The sequence below is a fragment of the Podarcis vaucheri genome (assembly GCF_965113315.1).
Source record: "Podarcis vaucheri genome assembly, chromosome: 4".
NCBI lineage: Eukaryota > Metazoa > Chordata > Lepidosauria > Squamata > Lacertidae > Podarcis > Podarcis vaucheri.
In genome coordinates, this window is record NC_138762.1 from 42,307,052 (window position 1) to 42,329,035 (window position 21,984).

A 21,984-nucleotide genomic window follows, 5' to 3' on the forward strand; every position below is an offset into this window, starting at 1 on the left:
CTGCCTGGCAACAAGAGGCCTGGCCCAGCGGCCCACACCGCAACACGTGCTCTCATTTATTGGAGAACACGCTTTCTCATTCCCACATGGAGAATCATGTTTGCTTCCAGTTGCTAAGCAGGAAGAGTTAGCAGGAGGCAGGGACTTATTTGCCTCAGATTAATGGGTTTCTCGTGGTCAAAACCTAAGATGGTGCCATGCTTTCCCCCTATTTAATTGTCGCAGCTGCATTGCCATAGCACAGTTGACAAAAAAGAATTGCACTTAGTAGTCTGGGCTGAAACTGATTGCCTATGAAAGCTAATTGGGAACTTTTTTCATTATTGCCTCTTGCTTTGTGGGTCTTTTCTCCTTTTCTGAAATACTTATGAGTAGAGCAGTCCAGCCCCTGGATCTTTCATGCTGGAGGAGGGTTGAATACTTCTACCTAGTGTAGTCTGGCTGTTCCCAGTTTACCCATGGGGAATAGACAGTGCAAACTGCCAAAATATGGTGTACTGGAGCAAGGAGGAGGAGGAGGAGGAGGAGGAGTTCAAATAGGCAAGGATCTGCAGGACCCTTAGCCAGTAATAAATTATGCTGAGAGACCTAATCTGGGTCTGTTTGCTGTTCAGGCATGATCACTTCCTGTGAAATTGCAGGTGTGCCTCATATAACAGTCCAAAGGATTTTAAAGAAATCTCTCATGGACCAGTTGGTCTGCTGCAAAGCACCAGAGGCTCATGAGTGTGTGCACATGTGCCCACATGGACCTCTGTGCATTCTGGGGTCTAATTGTAGCCTTTGGAGTGATGTAGCTTCAAAAAGGTTTACGGCAATATTCTATGCCTCCTTCAGGGTGCTCTTCCTTCCTGGGTGAATTGATGTACGAGGCTGTGGAAAGCATAGCTTTATGATAACTTTCTCCCCACTTTTAAATAAAGACTCTCCATGTGTGTGTGCATGTGTGCGTGCGTGCATGTTTAATGACAGTGAAGATTTTCAAATTCATGCTGGAGTGAAATAAAAATAAAGTGGAATTTCCTCATTTTCCTTCTGTATGGAGAATAGAGCGGTATGATTAGTTTCCTACATGACTACACTTTGGCACAGCTGCAGTATTCAGATCTGCAACTAATATGTATGCCTAGAAGTGCTATCTTCTGATACATTATTTAACTTTTTGCATATAGTATGATCTTTTATTTATTCTGTGTAAACTTTATTCTTCATGATGATGTTCTTACATATATTATCCATAATCATCCACTTGGTACTGCTGGCTTGTTGTACTGTATTTATCTTTACTATCTACTCTGCAAGTGTTTGCAGAGTAATAGCAGATAAATTCAAATTTTCTTTTGAACGTACAGATATGAAATACACTGATATTCTCAGTGTCAAGGTTATAAACATGACTTAGATTTCAAGTCCTGAATAAATCTAATTGGATAAAATATATGTTGATTTAAAATAAGACTAAAGGGTTATTCATATCTGTGTGTCAGTCATATGAAGTACAGTCTTCACATGACAATTGTGCCACATCAGTTTCATATGGAAAGTCACCTGTTCATATTGCTCTGATAAGAAAAGCTTGATCCTGGAATATAGCACGACAAACAAAATACAGGAAAGCTAATATCTCTGCTGTTGCTGTGACTCACTTTTCACATGAAGGTCATTTTAGACAAATGCCTTCCCATATGAAAGTAAGTGTATGTGCAAGCTGTACACATATATTTGGTGCCTGCTTGCAAATGTGTATTGAGGTTCAGTAACTTAACAAGCTGTTTATTAAGACAAATCCCGTTTACCTTTTCAACTGTAAGGCCACAGTTGTTGTGTAGTGCAGCTGGCTGTCATTGCTGGGGCTTCTCTTCCCACACACCTCAACAGCCATCGGGATAATTATTTCCTCTCCTGTTGGCTGGGGTGGGGGGAAGGAGTTGAATTTTTCCCACCCACAAATCTAGGAATTGTGGGTGTGTTTTTAGCACATCGTCAGGGGGTGAATCCAGTGGTGCAGGAAGGGGGGTGCGGTGGATGTGGGACACCCCAGGGGTCATCACTGAGGGGGGTGACAAAATGGCAAAAAAATGTGTTTGTGAGAAAAATAACTCCCGCACCCACTGCACCCCTTCTTACGCCACTGCAGGAGCACTCTCCCATCGAGTGATTTCCAGAAACCAGAAGTATTGCCGCCTCCAACTTTGCAGGCAGAACACAGCCTTTATGGCTAGTAGCTTTCAACAACCCTTCCTCCATGAATCTGCCCAATCCAGAGGCATAGCTAGGTGAGGCAGGGGGCACTGGATGCCACACCACAGGGCCTGCAGCATGCCTGAGCTAAACATTTCTCCTGAGAGGGAGGCGGCAGGCAAACTGCCTGCAAGCTCCGCGTTGATTTTTTGAGCAGTGCAGGGCTTGTGTCTGCCCACTGCCTCAGCCGCCCTACAGCTGAGGGGGAGGCTGCAGAGAGACTCCACACAGCACGCCCTGCCTTGGCTTTCCCCGCCCCCATGGGCAGCTCACCCCACCCTCATGGGTAGCGCTCTCCGCCCCCGGTTTCAGGGTGCGCTCGCCTCCCCAGACACCCGAGCTGCTAGCTACACCCCTAGGTGGATCTGACTGAGGTCTTCCTAGGGTTGAGTTCACATGGGTATGCTCCTCAGATATAAATTGGGACTACCCATTTCACTGGCATCTCAGTTGGAGTGTGATCTCCCACCCTCCCTCCCCTCTTATGCATATTTATGACTCACTCTTAGTTTGGATGTGTCTGCAGTAAGACCTTTCCATGGAAGTCTCAGTCCCAGTATTTGGGACCAGGTGAGAATTTTCTCCTCCAGACAAATTGGGCCTGTCTGGAAGTTTTGTCTACATCATAGCAATTATCACAACTTTTGGCAGATAAGGCAATAGGTTGGATCTTTAATCAAGGGGGGGGGGTTGGGAGCCTCGGCCTTCCTCCTCCAAGGAAATGAGGTATCCTACTAAAGGGATCCTAGGGGAGGTGCTTCTATCCGAATGCCCAGACAAGGGCTGAGGGGTGATCCTTAATAGTTGGTCTTATTCAATGTACCATATTTTTCTGTGTTTAAGACTAGATTTTTTCCCTAAAAAATAATGTCAGAAATTAGGGGGGTATCTTATACATGGATATATCTCCCCCCCCCCATTTTCCTAAATCTGAGTCCCCAAAAATAGGGGGCATCTAATACATGGGGGTGACTTATAGACGGAGAAATATGGTATGTCATAGGGCAATCTAAACCCAGGATCAAACCCCAATTGTAATCAGCCAGCAGACTGACTGGATGGTTCAGGATACCCTTAAGCCTACTTACATCTGTAATCAATAAACCTTGTGGCCTGTTTTGATCCCAGATCATCCACTTAGGTTATGTTTTGCTTCTCACTCCCTAGCTTCAGGGGTGGTGTGCTCACTGCACCAGGGCACGCAACTGAATATTAATACACATTATCGTGTGGTTCAAAGTCAGAGGAAAATAAAATAAAAATCATTAGAATGATAGTAGCCTGATCCTTAATATGCATCTGATTTCAATATTTGTGTTGGTTTCCTTGCAATTTTAAGGTCAGTCTTCTATACTGGCAACAATTGAAAGTGTGGATAAGGATTTATTTTTTCATGAATTGTATTTTCTTTTCAGTGGGATGCTATAACAGAAATGGATGAATATAATCGCCCCATCCACACTTACCAGGTATGTAATGTTATGGAACCCAACCAGAACAACTGGCTTCGTACAAATTGGATCTCCCGTGATGCAGCTCAGAAAATTTATGTGGAAATGAAGTTTACACTGAGGGACTGCAACAGCATTCCATGGGTACTGGGAACATGCAAGGAAACATTTAACCTCTACTACCTGGAATCAGACGAATCCCATGGAATTAAATTCAAGCCAAACCAGTACAGTAAAATTGATACTATTGCAGCTGATGAGAGTTTTACTCAGATGGATTTGGGTGATCGCATCCTTAAACTGAACACAGAAGTTCGTGAGGTGGGACCAATAAACAGGAAAGGATTTTTTCTTGCTTTTCAAGACATTGGTGCGTGCATTGCTTTGGTTTCTGTCCGTGTTTACTACAAAAAGTGTCCTTTCACTGTTCGGAATTTGGCTATGTTTCCTGACACTATTCCAAGGGTTGATTCTTCATCTTTAGTGGAAGTACGAGGTTCCTGTGTGAAGAGTGCTGAGGAGCGGGACACTCCAAAATTATATTGTGGAGCAGATGGGGATTGGCTTGTTCCTCTAGGACGATGCATCTGCAGTGTTGGGTATGAAGAAGTGGATGGTTCCTGTCACGGTAAGATAATTCTTCTTAATTAATTCCAGGACACTTTTTGTTTTTTTGTTTTACCACTTGGCCTGTCGTCCAGGTTTCACTGAACTTAATGGCGAAATCAGTTTTAATAGGAGATGGATTGAGCTCATGATCTATTTTACTGTTGTAGGTTGCTCAGGATATGTTCAGATCAGAACTGTTTTCAACAAAGAATACAGAATGTGCATGTTCAGGGAAAACAAAGTTGCTTACTTGTAATAAATTAATGGGTAAAGCACAATAGTTTTTCGTTTGTTATGAAGAATAAAAATTTTAGTTGCTGCATGAATACCAAATATGATTAATTCAATGGAAGATTAAAGTTTTACTGCTATGTACCTAAGGATCAGAGTATCATAGAATTGTAGAGTTGGAGGGGATCCTGAGGGTGATAAATAAATTCATAAGTGTGAAACAATACAATATATAAAGGCAATATTTGTCTTTAAAGCACTACATATTGTATGAGATAAAATAAGCAGTTACTTCTGAGAAAAGAAACAGCAGATACTTTGCATGAATACTAAAGAACAGGTAGACAGTACATCCCAAGTATTGTATGGGAGGTCACTGCAATAAATTTTTCTGCTGCACAGTTACTTTGGTACTAGTTATTTCTGTGTTCTTTCTCACAGAAACAAATGCTCAGTGCGAATCATTACCGTGTGATCACTATATTTGCAAGTGTATCTAGAAAAGATTGAAATGTATATATTGTTAGTAAGTTGAGGCTATAAATGAAGGCTTTTGACAATGGAGTATGAGGGAACTTATTTGCGTCTCAATATAGTACCTCCCCATTTCAGGTTAAGCAGTGGACCATGGGAAAAAATAGCATTCTGATATTTGGGCATGTGAATAAATATTAATATATATTAAATATATATAAATAAATATATATATATTAAGTATTTTATTTTATTTTTATTGTTTGTATAAATTTGTGAACCACTTTTTAATACCAATATTCTTGGGCAGCTTACATCCATGAAAGAAAAACATGCAAACAGATAAAGCTTCTGTGATGGGTATCTACCTGGATAACCTGTTTAATATGACTAATAATTACAAATAATAAATATATGTTCCATTAAACTTGGGCTTAAATAGAAACAAGATAAAAGAAGCACATGGCTTATGGAATGTCCATCTTTTTGGCCCAACCAGCCACCATAGCTTGACCTAGCATTCAAAATAAACAGATTAGATAGCTCTGAGCTTAATGTTCTTGAAAAATTCTTTTATTAAAGTTCTCATAAGAGCAAATTAAAGTTGTGTACTAATGCTAGTACATTTAATCTGGAAATGCAAAATGTAACCACATTATTATTTGGGTTTGGGCGAGGGTGGTAGGACAGTTAGAACATCAGTTAGCCCATGAATTGTGTCCAAAATATATTAATAATTTCTCATATAAAGAGTAGGACTATCATCTAAATGCTCCGTGGCCAATAATAAATCTATATATTAGTCCCGCCCCCACCTCTCCTGTACTTTTTGACTGTGTATATTCAATAAGAGGATAAGGTCTGTTACAGAACCAAGAATGCCTAGGCAGAAGCATAATGAACCTACAGTAGAGTACCTAAAAGCATGCTTATTCAACTATTTCTATTTAATTGCTTAGAGGGTGGGAAATTAGTGTTTAAACAGATCATGTTGTAAGATGACTATTTTAGTAGTTCCTCAGTTCGGCTTCCTATAGAGACAAGTGGTTTTATGAATTATTCTCAGGGGTGAATTGCATTTTCATACATCTGTACATCTTTGAATGGCTGTTCTAGGTTGGTGCTATATTTGATGTGTTTTTAAATTCTACACAACACATTTCTGTCCATGCATGTGTAAATGAGTTCTAAAGTAAGCTGCAAGATTAAGAGCACTAAAAATCCTCTCCTGTCTGCCAAATGTTTTTTTAAAAATGAACAGTAACAAAGAACTGCTCAAATCTTCTGGTTCAGTTGTCAGTCTCTGTATAAGCAATCAATTGCCTTGCTCTACAGTGACTGGAAACGTGGTCTGGAAATGTCTGGAAAATATGCACAGCAGCAGCAGACCAAACAATCAAGAGCTGTGTGACCAGTGTAGTTCAAGAAAATGGCTTGTCACCTAGGACTGGTACATGTAGGCAACCAGCTCTTATCCTCTGAGCCAGAGCAGCTGCAGGCCAACAGAACTGCAGTGTCAGTCCTTGGAGCAGCCCCTTCTTAATGCAAGTTTGAAAAATCCTCTGTATGACCTTGTATTCTGACATTGTCAAGAGTGTCTCAGCACTAAATGCCCTAGCTTGGAAGACCTAGATAGAGGATAACAAGTATGTGTAAAACTAGCCTGTTGCAGAAAGACAAAATGTACATTCATTGCTTTTGCTTCTGGATCCATGTGCCATGTGGCCCCCCAAAGGTTTCCCAAAGGGAATGTGGCCCTTGGTCTGAAAAAAAATTCTCTATCCCTGGTATAAACAATTAGAGGCTTTTAGAGACGATTATTACCAGCCATTAAGCATCTTAATCCCTCTTTTGGAAAGTAAGTGTTTTTCAGAGATAAACCTTTCATCAGGAACACCTGCTTGTATGGGGATATATATTGTTGCTTAGGACAGCACATTTTAATCACTAGGTTAAAGCTTTAGGGAGGAAAGCTTTGGAGATACAAACTTTGGGAGAGCGTGTCCTACATGGAGAGCATGGGTTGCGGTGGGTTTAACAAGACACCTCACTGTTGCCGGGCAGGTTAGTTTGGATGTCCACCGTTGTGACTGGGCTCCTCTTGTTGTTGGTGAGAGTTTGATGTTGCCAATTATGGATTGACAGCCTTAGGTTATATATTCTCTGTGCGCAGCATGGAGCTTCCTCTTTTCACTGCGCACATCTGATTTAGCAGTGGAGAGAAGCATTTCTTTCAAAAAAATGGTTGTATTGCTCCTTGCTGATATGTTGAATTTATACTTCTATTTCTTACATTTGTCCCTTCCTTCTTTCCTTTCTTTGTTCTGTCCGTTCTTTGGTTTACCCTTAGTTAGAATCCCACTCTCGCCCCTTTTCCCCTCCCCACGGGCAAATTTTAATCAGTGGCACTGACAATTAAGCTGTACTTATTTTTAAAATTGTTTTTGTTGTTGTTGTGTTATAGGGAGTGATAAAGTAAATATCAAGTAAGACCTTTTCCTATAGCAATGATTGGTATCTTTTTCGATATTAAGTTTTAATTTATCTTGTTCTTTTCTAGTTTATTTAAACTATATCTATATTTAGGTTTTGATAATATGTAAATTTATTTAAATTTAATCGTTCAATTGTTTAAAACAGGGATGGGCAACCTGTAGCCCTCCTTGATCAATCTAGTTGGGACTAATGGGAATTGGAATTCAGCAATATCTGGATCCCCCATCCCTGGTTAGAAGGCAAGGGATCAGCTAAAAATTATTTCAAAGCTGACAGCTGACATTCTTCAGTTGAAAATGCAGAAAATACACTGTACACACTCCATTATTGCTATACCTTAATTCTTAGACATGCAGATAACATTATCTAAACTCATACATGTTTCTAATATTTATAATACAGTGGACTTATTTAAGACATAAAACTTCATCTTATCCTAAATGAAATGAAAGCAGCATATTGTACAGCACTGATTTTTTTGCACACACACAAAATCCATATCCAAATTTATAAATGGCTGTAAAATAGGAAGCTATTTCCTTTTTACTTGTCGTCATTACTCGATGATAAAACTGTGTTTTCCTCCTGATGTACATTGCAACATGAAGCCACAGCCATTCTCTTTTCCTGGCAAACATGCCTGTGTGTTACATTACATCAGCGGTCAGTAACCTTTTTCAGCCATGGGCCGGTCCACCATCCCTCAGACCATGTGGTGGGCCGGACTATATTTTGAAAAAAATAATGAACAAATTCCTATGCCCCACAAATAACCCAGAGGTGCATTTTAAATAAAAGGATACATTCTACTCATGTAAAAGCACGCTGATTCCCGGACCGTCCGCAGGCCGGATTGAGAAGGCTGTTGGGCCACATTTGGCCCCCAGGCCTTAGGTTGCCTACCCCTGCATTAGAACAAGAAGCATGCATTGCTACAGTTTTAAGAATACATTTTTGGGCAGCAACATGAAGAAGAAACATGAGGTACAGAAACCTAATAATAGGCAAATACGAAAATAATGAATGAGTGAGAATGCTGTGCCTAAGTAATGCTTAAATCTGGAAACATCTTCAGTCTAGGAATATAATTACATTTTATAAAGTATCATTTAATGCCATAGGTATGGTAATATCTCTAGGAAACAACATAAAATCAAAATCAGACTTCTAAGATGATCATCTGTACTTTCATTGGAGTAAGTTACTAGTGCCTGCCATATTTTTATCTAAACCACATAATAATGCCTATTTTCCTTTGGGTTAGTAATTAACTATCAAAGCAGCATGCTGAGAGATGTGCTTTCAAAATCAATAAAGGATTTCCTTTTGAATAGTGTAGCTTGGGAAATGCAACAAAGTTCATACAAGACCTAATTCATATTAAATCTCAAGAAGCAAGCACAGATCTTGGGGATCGTTAAGAGATCATGTTTATTTTCTTAAAATACTTAAGAAACTTTTTTTTGCAATACAAAAATACATTGTTGAAATAAGTACTTGCAAGTATTGTGAACTAAACAAACTAGCCACAAATTAGTTAAAACTCAGAGTAATAACTCTTCGGTTGTTGACAAGATCTGCATTCTCCCTGGGATGTTTTGATTCCAATACAGTACAAATTTCCTTCATTGCTCCATAAAAATGGGCACTTCTTATTTCCTGCTCCAAATGTCTTTTTATGATTGCATGGAACTTTTCCTGGGTTTTACTATGATGGTTTTGTACATGCCAACAAATTCCCTACCAGCACCGTATTTCCATTCCTTACACATTTTCTCAAGCCATTTCAAGTATTATCTTTGGTGTACATGGAAACCTTGAGTACAAGAGTATAATTTCTTGGATATTTCCCATATCTGGATTGGCTGCAGATGCCACAGGCTGGATCTTTGTAACAAAACTGGGATTGTACTGTCTCTCTCAGTGTTGTTGGGACATCTATTTAATGAGGATGACTTTCATGCGGATACTGCAAAATATTGAGTTCAACTGCTACGCGGAAGCATCCTCAGTCCACTAAACAAGCCAATTAGCTCCTATCCTGGGAAGGATTAGCAGTCTCTTCTTCACCCACAGGGCAAAGCAGTGAATCTCCTACTTTTCTATTGCAGCAAAACTGCATTCTGTCCATATTAGCTTCTTCTTTAAAAAAAATCAAAAAATCCAAAATCACTAAATATGAATTGATATTGGCAACAGAATGCTAATCAGCTCTTGAGTATTTCCCCAGGACTTTGTCTTGACTACACTTCCATCCAGTAACTACTCCAATCCAAGACATGAAATAATATAATTCACATTATGCATTCCCACTTGTGCTTTTTAGAGAACAAAATTATAATCAAAATATGCCGATTGCTTCCTTTCTGGACTTTCCCCCCTGTATCTCTGCAAGCATTATTTCCTTCGTGTACTACACTAGGTGGCAGTATTCTAAGACCTAATCAATTACTGTACTTACAACAGAAAAGCATATATTGACCAGGCCTTTGAAGATGATCAGCTAAATCAGTGTTGTTTTCCTCATGCTGTAGTATTGTTAGTATTATGATTGCTTCTGATTTGATTTTACTTGATGTTTTAGTTAAAGCCTTTTAGACCGACATTTTAATATAAACTTCTCTGGGACCATTTGGAGAAGGGTGGGGCTATAAATATAAATAAGAAATAATAATAAATTAATAAATAAACTTCAGATGTTATTGCTTCCCTCTTTGCTTGTCTTAGACTGCTAAGCAGAGCTAGAAAATTAACGTTTATAAAATTCTCTATTAAATCCAAGATGAATTGTACGTCTATGCTAGAATGCATCCTTTCCTTGCAGAAGGTCCCAGATTCCAGCAATGGCATAGACTGTTTTTTTAAAAGAATCTGGTAAAATGTATTGGAATATATTCCTGCCTGAGACACCAGAAAGCTGCCGGTAATTAGAGAAGACAACATCAGGCTCAAATAATCTGACCTGGTATAAGGTAGCTCACAATGCTCCTAGAGTTCAGAATTACCCTTTTACACCCACCCACAAAGTAAACACATCACATATATCTGGATCAGCACTAATCCAGTATGTCTCCTAAACAGACATTAGATTAAGTCTTCACAAAAAAGTTTTGCACCACTCTTTATCTCTTCCCCCACCCTTTTTAAAATATAACTAGATCTGACTTTCACACCTGACCTGGATCTCCCATCAGAGACAAGGGCTATAATCTATTATATATACTCACTTGGGTTCTGTCTGTGTGGAGTGCCACACAGGCTGGACCCATCTCATTCTCTACAGTTTTAGGGAACAGTGCCCTGTGAAATACAACTGTGTGCTGAAAGTAAATCTCACTCATGTGGTTCTGTGTACACACAGTAGAAACTGTAGTCAAAACAAAATAAAACAATTCCTTCCAGTAGCACCTTAGATACCAACTAAGTTTGTTATTGGTATGAGCTTTCGTGTACATACGGACACAATTTTTTAATTTTGTTTCGACTACGTCAAACCAACACGGCTACCAATCTGTAACTGTAACACACTGTAGTCCTGAAATGAATGCAAAAACACTTTACCAGAGCAGTGGTGTAGCATGGGTTCTCAGCACCCGGGGCAAGGCAAGTTATTTGCGCCCCCTAACCCGGGGCAAGGCAAGTAATTTGCGCCCCCTAACCCGTGGATTTCAGCACTCGAGTCTCTTCCGCGCCCCCCCCCAGATGTTGCGCCAGGTGCAGCAGGCCCCCCTGCACCCCCCACGCTACGCCACTGCTCCCACCACAAGTCTTCAGGACAGCCCTCCGAAGGCTGGTATGGGGAGAAGGTCTCTCCGCCCCACTGCCAGCCTTCGGAGGAGGTCCGAGGACAGTGGGGTTCCTGCTTCCTCGAGGAGGGCCGGCCAAACGCACCCCCCCCAAATGTTGCGCCCGGTGCAGCCGGCACCCCTGGCACCCCCCACGCTACGCCACTGTACCAGAGCAATTCCCTCTCAATATGTAATAATCTTTCACTGCCTTCACTGAGATTATCTGTAAAATACTTTTTGACTTGTATGATGTTGAGATTTTATATTATAACAATGGAATACATTAGGAACTGGTACTGAAGGAGGAGGAGGAGGAAGAAGAAGAGGAGGAGTTTGGACTTGATAGCCCACCTTTCACTCTCGTTAAGGAGTCTCAAAGCGGCTAACAATCTCCTTTCCCTTCCTTCCCCACAACAAACACTCTGTAAGGTGAGTGAGGCTGAGCGATTTCAGAGAAGTGTGACTGGCCCAAGGTCACCCAGCAGCTGCATGTGGAGGAGCGGGGAAGTGAACCCAGTTCGCCAGATTACGAGTCCACCTCTCTTAACCACTACACCACTACTGGAAAAAGTCTCATTCCTTAAATCTTTGAGCTTGTCATAGCACTGGAGGACATAGCAAAAGGGTCAAACTTGTTTTGATGGCAGGACAATGACCTGATGAGGACAGTCTTTAAAACTTCTAATTTGAAATTGATGTAACCCACAAAGTAAATGTTCCTAGGAGATAAAGATGGATATTTGAAACTTATCTTTTGCAGTTTGCGCTAACCAAGATATTCACTCTATCTGCAGAATAAATTATGTAAATTAAGTCTCCTACCTACCAGTAAAACATCTAACAGCATCGAAGACTGCACTTGAAATGTCTCTCTTTTAAAGAAGTGTTACTTCAAAGGGATAATGATCAAAGTGTGCATAAATTCCCAAAGGATATGAGACTGTATGCACAGAAGGATTTTACTCTAAACACCAACAATGAATGCTTAGTTATTTGGAATCTACTTATTTTATAATAGTCTCTATGTATGTAAAATGTCTTAATTTTGCTATGACAGCTTGGCTATATTCCCACAAGCTAAGTATTTCAAAACTGATCCTACATGTATTCACAGACAAGATGAAAGTGTTAATTCTAATTAAAATGATGTACAGTCCAATAGCATCCATAATAAGTCTTCATTTGGAAAAAGTTACAGAAATATTTTGATAACTTCCAATGTGGGTCAAACATTTATGCTCCAATTGTTTTTTTCACAATCCATTCTATTTCTGGGACAATGCAATCTTTAACAGAATCTTTCAGGTTCTTGAATGTGTCTTTAAGGAATTGTACCTCAGAAGGCATTTGTATTTAAAGCAAAAATGTTTTTAAATATTCTTTTTTTTATTTTGGGGTTTTGCTTGTGTTTTAGGCTGCGAGGTTCATAAATGTTAAAATACCAAAAATAAAATTGTAACGGTTATATAATGATAATAACTAGTATTATTATGAAATATTCCTATGTTATAATTTAGAACAGTGTTTCCCAACTGGGAACCACCAGGATATTCCAAGTTTGTTTGTTGGTTTGTTTCCAACAGGAGGGGGCAATTGCTGAGGCTCCAGTTTTGACCACTGCTTGTAGCTGCTGCCAGTGCTGGGCCAGGTGGCAGCCTGGGCCTGACTCTGCAAGGCATGGGGTGCAATCCACTCCAGCGCCTAGCAAATCGGGGCCTTCAGATGTTGCTGAGGGGCACAGGGCCCTCCGACAGCATCAGCTTAGCTCTGCTAGGTGCAGGGTGAAACCCACCGCAGTGCCTAGCTAAGCAGGGTGGTCTGGTGCTGCTGACTTGCATCTAGTAATGAGTTCAGTGGGCCTTATGCCTGGGTAAATTTGTGTGGGGATATAGTGTTTTATCTAGGCAGCCAGGGCTCCTTCAGATGACAAGATCTTTTGTGAGGACCACTTGCCTTTAAAAATTCTCCTATATATACAGAACTCCCTGTGCACCTTTTGCAGACCCTCCAAGTGTCCCTATTTTCTAGGGACAGTTCTGGATTTACAGAAGTTGTCCCATTTTCTGATTTGATCCTGGAATGTCCTGCTTTTCCTTAGGATGTCCCTATTTTTATTAGAAAAATATTGAAGGGTATGGAGTTATCCAACCCCCGAGCCATCTGAAGGCAGCCCTATATAGGGAAGGGGTTTTGAATGTTTTGTTATGTTTTTATATATGTTGGAAGCTGCCCAGAGTGGATGGGGTATAAATTGTAAAATTAGTATTATGGAATAGGATGTCCTATTTACATCAGAGAAATGTTGGAGGGTATGCTTTTGGACTGTGTCAAATAACTGGGGTCAAATAAGTGTTGTTTACTTTTAAAATACATGGAAGATGGATCTCCCTTGGGAAGTTCTGGACTCTCCTTTCTTGGAGGTTTCTGAGCGGAGGTTATCATGGATGCTCTAGCTGAGTTTCCTACGTTGCAGGGGGTTGCACTAGAAAGATGACCCATGGGGTCCCTTCCAGGTCTAATATTCTATGTTCTTCTGCTTCATCAATATTTCATTATGTTCCTTCATTTTATATAATTATATTTTGTATAAATTTTAAAAAACACACGTTCTATTTACAAACAAAACATTTAAATAGCTACCTTTCTACCAGTAGGAACGGGGTGGGGGGCCACAGGAAAGAAACAAGGTTGGAAGGGGGCCACAGTTGAAAAAACTTAGGAAACATTGATTTAGAACACAATGTGCAGAATCAAATAGTATTAAATTAATATTTTATCACAAATTTGTATTGTACGCAATACTTGAAGTGCTGGCTTCTTTGAAGATAGGAGATTAGGTTTTCTGGACTAAGGTCTGCACAGGAATAATACAGAACTAAATGTCATCGTTCAAACAGAACTTCCTTGCCTTACAACTTTGCCCAATCTAGTAATGATAGATTGACATACTTCAGTGCAATATCCGTATTTAGTTGGCATTACCAGCACAATGCCTCAAATTGTGATCTGAACTGTGAAGAAGTCCTTTCACCATATCATATTATGATGCCACAACTTGTTGAATTGAATTGTATGTGCTTTAAGAAAAATTATTAGCAAAATGTCATATTGGATTTATAAAAAATAGTGACCCATATTTTGAAAAATAAATTGCGGGTTCCTGTATTATGTTTGGGTAAATCTACAATATATGAAACAAATTATCCAATCTCAGTTCCTGTTGAATCAGCATCGCTTCTTCTCACCAAATGTAAAAATATTAAAATGTATCTTTGGGCCTGAATTATGATGAGGATAGCACTATGGAAGCATCATCAAGCAATGTGACCTTGATAATTTTCCATTAGTGTGAGCTGTTGATTTTATACATATGTAGTAGCTATTATATTTGAGCTCTCTGTGCATATAAATATGCTGAGTTTAAACAGCCAGTGCATGAAGCAAACCTGTCACAAGGCTTTATAGATCTGTTTTAAACATCAGTTTTATCAGCCATCTGACATTTGCATGTAAATGTATTGCACTGACATTTAAAAATAACTACTTACCCTGCAGAGTGCTGAAATTCCAAAAAGCCTATAACTCAAGTTAGAGTTGAAATAAAATCTTTATAGATGATTGTTTAAAGTTGTGTGGCGTAGCTGAAATCAGAATAAACTTTGAATCTTTTTTTACATTCTTTCGTATAATATTAATACATAAAGTTAGTGCAATGTTAATAGATCAAGGAACAACTGGAGAAATGCATGTTTGTTCAAATATCAATACAGAAAATTATAAATTATTGCACAGTATCCTAGCTTTTCAGTTCTGGCTATTAAATTCATAGGAAAAACATCTATGGTAATAAGTTGGATCGAAAGGTGTAAGGAAGATCTTCCTTCATGGAGAAATGAAGAGTGGTAACACCACAGCAAACCCAAAATGCTAGAATTCCACATTGTCACACTTCACAGATATCCTCTAACAATGTGTACTAATAACTTGGTGCCCTCCAGCCACAAGGGACCTTAATTCGGTGCATACTTCACATACCTATAAATCTGCATAATGGCAACTGGCTTACAAACCATCCAAGTATCCCTATTTTCCAGGGACAGTTCCAGATTTACAGAAGCCATCAGTTTGCAATAGTCTTAGCTTATGCTGCATGTGAGCAGAGGCTTCTGATTTGACCCTGGAATGTCCTGCTTTTCCTTAGGAAGTCCCTATTTTCATCAGAGAAATGTTGGAGGTTATGAGCTTACAATGATAAGAATTAATACAGTGGGAGAGGGAGTTTATCCATTTCTTCACCTTGTGTTGTCTTGATGAAAATCATTCTTTTGAAGAGGCTATTTGCATTTGGAAGAAAGACACATTTAACCTAACATTCTGTTTGCTACCACAATGTAACATTTCATAACAGTATCCCTGCCAGTGTACACGATAATTGACCTAATCCAGCAATGGCTACCCATGTGAAGGGGTAGGATTCTGCACCCAGATCTTGGTAGATCAGGTCCCACACATGAAAGAATATGCAAAAACTTTGATCCATACTGGTTTTGTCCGTATACAGATTCAATAACTAATAGTTGGTTTTGGTTGGCTTTGACAATACTGACCACTTGTTTGGAAGAAAGTTGACTAAGTCCCTTTTTCCTGTTAATAGATGACCAACCTTGACAAGACTGATTTCACAACTGGGTAATAAATATAGGTATGCATCTTCATGTGCATGCTATGTATATTAGTGATGGGTGAATTCCTCTGAACTCAGTTCAGAACTGGGTCAACAGTCAGAAGCTTCAGTCTCAATTCATAATACTCTGAAATATAGGCAAATATAGGCAAATCTGTATTTCAAAATAAAATTACTAACTTCAGCAACAATGTATTCCGGTGGATAAAGCACTGTATTTTTCCCCCCCATAAAACTGCAGTGGCCAAGATCCAATTGCTATGTGTTCCCAGAGGACCTCCGAGTCCTTGGGCTAACCTTAAGTTGTCACTTGGATCCTAATAATCAGGTGCCCAAAATAAAATTTGGCATTATAAAATGAAAATATGTAGGTAGGAAATATGGGTTTATTTCAATAAATACCAAATTAAGAACAAGTTGGCTTAAAAAATGAAGCACCTGAAAGATTCTGTTTTGATGGTTATCCCAAAGCCTCACAGAAATTCCTCTCTATCTTCTATAACCTGGTTTTTTCTTTTGTATTTAAACATAGAAAATATGTTGCATTGAGAATGCAACAACTCCCTCAGGAAAGCACTCTAACAGCAGTCAGTATTCAGTTATTCACCATGTGTCTGCTGTGAGAAATGTTTATCACCCTTCTCCCTTAGGTAGCAGTGGCTTTCTCTCTTCTAAAAGAATGTATACTGGTCAGTGTATTTCTAATTCTCTCAGAACAGTCATTTGCATATCAAAGGCCTGGTATGAGTAAACATACTTCATGGTTCCATCTGTGATTTCATTCCCCATTGAGACCTAAAATAAGAACAGAGTACTAGTGAGGGAATGTTTGTCCTTCAAGTCCATACTGTTTTTCTTTTGAATTTTGCAGCAAGCTATTTCACATTTCATTTGTTGCAAAGACTTTGCAGGAACCTCTTTCTGCTTGTAGCAGGTTTAAATAGAAAAAGATGCAATTTCATTTTTGCTTAATTCTAGTTAAGATTCTTCAAGATTCCTTAAGATTCTTTATTCTTTATTCAGCAATATACATGCTTACTCAAAAGTAAGCTACACTGTATTCAGTGGGGCTTACTCTGCAGTAAATGTTTTTAGGTTTGTAGCATAGATTTTATTGCAGCATAAATTGTAAAATAAATTGTCAGAAACAAGAGTTGGTATTTATTCTTTCATTCATTCATTTGGACTTGGGCCCTTATGGAACAGGATATTTATGTTTCATTTCCCCAGACAATTAGGAGATATATAATGCTTATTGGAAAAATAAACTATGTAGTTATGACTGTATTAGGAGCTGTAATGTTATTTGGAAAAGTCAATCAAATACACTTTGATTAAAACCTAAGTATTGCAACACTAGTTTTTATGTGCACTTCTACAATTAATTACTGAAACAGAAAGTTATTAATAGATTTTTTCCCTCTTGTATTTGCCATCCTTCAGTTTTTCCGCTGTTGAGTATACTGCAGAACATTTTCATGGGAACTGACTTTCCAGAGACAGAATTGATTAAACTAAGAATTTGCTTTGAAGAGGTTGAATAGTCAGGGGGGCCACCAGGTGGTGTGTTGGAAGATGGCGGACAATAACATCTCTCTGACCCATACGAGGTACTAAGGGGCTGCTATGGGAAGTATGCAGCCTTCCTAAACTCCCCCAGGATGTGGGGGAGTACTGTCCTGCCAGCGGTGTTCACAATGCACCCCCTGAAACGAGTGATGGGGGTGCTGAACACTTGGCACAGGCCCTCAGTGAAGTCAGATCTTCCTGACGCCGATTCCAATTAGCGCGTGCTGGTTGCTGCAGCTTGGAATTATAATTGGAAACATACGTTTGGAAATGAATCTGAAAGCACATACATCAAGTAAGGCTCGACTGATAAGACTGCTGATTAATGGATCTCTGCGACCAGGAGTGACGGACGGATAAGTAAATCTTCTGATGAATTACCATAAGGAGACTGTATGTTTGGAACGAAGGGGGGGGGTGGAGGGGAAAAAAGCACGATGTCAGAAAAGTTTTAGAAAAGCTTCAAAAATCACCCAAAACCTCAAAAAAGGCTACCACACCGCGTTCTATGAGTTGCTCCTCGAAGTCAAGTCGCAACTGTATTAACGGTGTTAAGAAAAAGGAAACAAACTTGCAAAAAACGCAAGACGTTTTCGTCTTGCAAAGCAAGCCCATAGGGAAATTCGTCTTGTGAAGCAGCTCAAAAACCGCAAAACCCTTTCGTCTAGCGAGTTTTTTGTCTTGCGAGGCATTCGTCTTGCGGGGCACCACTGTATGTGTGCATTTATTAAAATATGTGGAATTGCAATTCCTCACAACCTGACATTAAGGTGTGGCTTGTTAGGATCGTCCTACTCTTGTGTAGGACCCTGGTAGAGACACATGCCCGACTGGCATGTTCTTTTCTCTGGTTGATCATTTGGGAGCTTCAAAAGCTTTCTTCAGCCAGAACATCACAGTGACTGATACCAAGAGGCAGCAGCACACTTAGGATCCTGCAGAGTATTGGTGGTTCATGTAACAGACTCAATAGCTCAGCATCTTGGCTAATCTACTTTATTTACATATAATACACTCGGAGCATTTTGCCTTAGCTCCTTCCTCTTTCTCATCAGACAGCAAAGAGAGAAACAAAAAGGACAATAGTCCTACTTCACGGAACGCAGTAACACAAAACATCCTGTCTTCGTCACTTCCCACTCTGTGGAATGAAAACATACACTGTCATGTGACAGACAACAATCTCATGACTGCAAACACGCATCAAGAATCCTGACATAGCTATGGGGTTGGGAACTAGGGAGAATTTATTTTCCTTCTGCCTTCAGTTGTCCACCTGTTTAGACAGAACCTATTAGGGAGTGGGACAATGATTAGTTAGGAACAAACTTCAGGTTATGCTTAATTCACAACATGCAGCTAAATCACTTGTGGTATTTTCTTAAATTAATTATTTCCAAGGAAAGGTTGCTATCAGAACCATACCCTGCAGGTAGGGAAGACATATTTCACTGCTCCCTTGCCATACGCTCTACCCCAACAATCACACCCTGCATAGCTATAAGACTCAGTAACAAAGTGTCCACTGGTGTCAATGGGAACATTTTTATTAAGCCTCATAGCTGGGCAAGGCCAGTTCTTTTTTTGGGGGGGGTCACAGCTGAAGAGGAAAGGAATAAACATATGCAGTCGAAGAAGAAGAAGAAGAAGAAGAAGAAGAAGAAGAAGAAGAAGAATTTGTTCCCCAGCCACTCTGGGTGGCTTCCAAAAAAGATTAAAAATACATTAAAATGTCACACGTTAAAAACTTCCCTGAACAGGGCTGCCTTCAGATGTCTTCTAAATGTCAGGTAGTTGTTTATCTCTTTGACATCTGATGGGAGGGCGTTCCATAGGGCAGGCACCACTACTGAGAAGGCCCTCTACCTGGTTCCCTGTAACTTTGCTTCTCGCAGTGAGGGAACTGCCAGAAGGCCCTTGGCACTGAACCTAAGCATCCGAGCAGAACGATGAGGGTGGAGACGCTCCCTCAGGTATACTGGGCCGAGGCTGTTTAGAGCTTTAAACGAGTCTCCCTCTCCACAGCTTTTTTATGTTATTGATTTTATTTTATTAGAAAGAGACATAGCTGTGCACTATGCATTGACCATAATGTGTAATTTGACCCTTAGTCTCAAAGTGATACCCACGGAAACAGCAACAAGACAGGCTCAATTTTCCTGTCCCCATTGTCAGTAATGCCACAAGTATTGGAGAGCAGCAGGAATGTAGGATCCATCTCATTCCTTGTCCTAGCCAAAGTTATACTGGCCAAGTTTGTAGGCAGTGGTGGGCAGAAGAAACATCCCTAATCTGCTGGATGTCTGTGCTGAGAGCACACATGAGGGCACCTGAACACATCTGGACTTTTCATCACTTTCTTATCTGCTGGGTCAACATAAAAAGTTGAAAGCAGGTTTCAAGCACTGCAAACCCCGGCAAGGTTCAAGAGAATTTTCAAACTGTGCAAGCTTCAGCAATATATCTATTATATTAACTGTGACATGCAAGTCCATTCAGCTCTACTGTTTTTGCAGATTTATTTTACTTTTAAGCAAAAGGGCAGCTTGCACAGGGGAGAAGACAACAGAGGAAAGCGAGAGAGAGATTCATTATGGATACGCTTGGGATGAAGCCACACTCCAAATCGGAATTTGGAAGCTTCGAAGCTCACAAATCATCAGAATCCATGGGAAAAAGATATATTGTGTTCTGTGACCTCATTGCCCTCCAACAGCACTGTTCCAGAAGGAGACCAGCTGTCACTGGCTGGGTTCCCATTAAGCTGCTCAGTGGCAGCTGCAGACAGCACAACAAAGGCTTAATGGGGCTTCAAATATTAATTCCCATTTTAATATTTTCTATAGTATCTGGTTTTTTTCTAGGATACCATGTTGGTATGCTTAACCTCTTGAAACACAAATGAATGGTGCCAATTCCATGTAGCAAGCGGGATCTTTTTGTTTGCTTGTTTGTTTGGAGGCTGCTTTCCATTATGGTTATCATTTGACATAGTGGGCAGGGTGGAGACAGCACAGTCCTTTTAATGGCCTGGATATTTGTTGGTAGACAAAAGGGGTTAAAGTCTCTCTCACACACATACAAAGCCTGGCATATGTCTAGATTTTAATTTGTGTACTGTATCTGTGTGTGTTGATTTTGTTCGTGTCACCTTTGCAAATGCTCTGGACTGGAAGAGAGTCAGAAGTGTGTGTTTGCATTCATCCACATGGTGTTAGAATGCGCACACAGAATTGGAAATGGTTGTGTCTTTCACCTGGCCATTGTCTGAGTCTTAATCTGCACCCTCCCAAACTGGGCTAGGAGGAGGAGCAGCAGCAAGAAGGAACCTAGTTCACAATAGCATCTTTCCTTGTTTCTAGGCATCGCGAACAATAGCAACACAGCACTAGTAGGAGGTAGGAGGAGGTGGCTCAATGGTGTGTGGCAACTCAGGGCTTGCCCACACTTCCGCTTGTCATGCCTCCTCCCCCTGGGGAAACCTACTCTTTACAGTTGAATCAGAACAAATATCAATCAAGTTTTCGGAAGATTGATATTTGCTCCAATTCAGCGGTAAAGAACAGGTTTTTCCAGGGTAAGTAGTGGGGCAAACAGAAAACAATTCTGACATATGCTTTTTAGGCACAGAACAAGTGAAGTGTGGGTCAGCCCTCAGAGCCATACTGGTTGGCTGATTGGCTTTTCATTTTTGTTTTTATTATTCACATGGGGTAAGATCAGCCTGAAGAAGGCAAGGAGTTACAGGCAGGAGCCACTGACTTAAACAGCAGAAGAATTGCAGGCCAACAGGCATGGGGCAGCAACAAAGAGCCTCTAGAATGGGTTGCTAGCCCATTCTTCTTCAGCATAAATGGCCAATATGCAGGCTCTCAGCTTGGAGTTGTGTTGAATTGCAGCTGGCTCCCATGGCTACATGTATAAGACTATTTAGAAAACTGGTGAATGGGAGCTTTCACTTCTCAGAATTACAAAGCAGATGAAGATTGCCATCTATGTATGGGATCAAATATCAGAGTCAAGCTGAAGCTTGGAATTTGAATTCTGACAGATATCTGGCTCTAATAACTCTACCAAACAGCCTCCAAGCAGCAGGGGGGGGGGGGAATGCAGTTGGAAGTGGAGAAGCAGGTAGAAGAGTTTTCCCTAATTCACAACCAGTTCTCCCTGCAGTCCTCTCTTCACGTTCGTCTCTCAGTTGTGCTTACCATATTATAAGTAAAAATGATGGAAGGAAGGAAAGGGATATGATTTGGGACATAGGGAAAAGAAGAAGGGTTAAATACCCAAGCATTCATTATTTCAAATTGCATCCTGCTGCTGCTTTGCAACAATTCAGTGGAAACTCATGTTCTGAAAATTAGTGTTCTAACCCTGGGAGATAGCACTGTATATTGCTGATTACTGTAAGAGCACCCCAGGAAGAAGCAGAAAAGGTAGC

At 40.2% G+C, this 21,984-nt stretch overlaps 1 protein-coding gene across 5 annotated transcripts in view; it reads left to right on the forward strand.

Annotated features, from left to right (window-relative positions):
* The window catches only part of EPHA6 (EPH receptor A6), a 356,395-nt gene that overhangs the window by 81,335 nt on the left and 253,076 nt on the right, over positions 1-21,984 (forward strand). For all 5 annotated transcript variants that reach the window (XR_014218859.1, XR_014218860.1, XM_082219716.1 and 2 more), the window contains exon 3: positions 3,657-4,320. Coding sequence is in view for 3 of the 5 variants with exons in the window: in XM_082219716.1 (XP_082075842.1) it covers positions 3,657-4,320 (664 nt within the window). In the remaining 2 variants the exon portion in view is untranslated. The remainder of the gene's footprint in view (positions 1-3,656; positions 4,321-21,984) is intronic.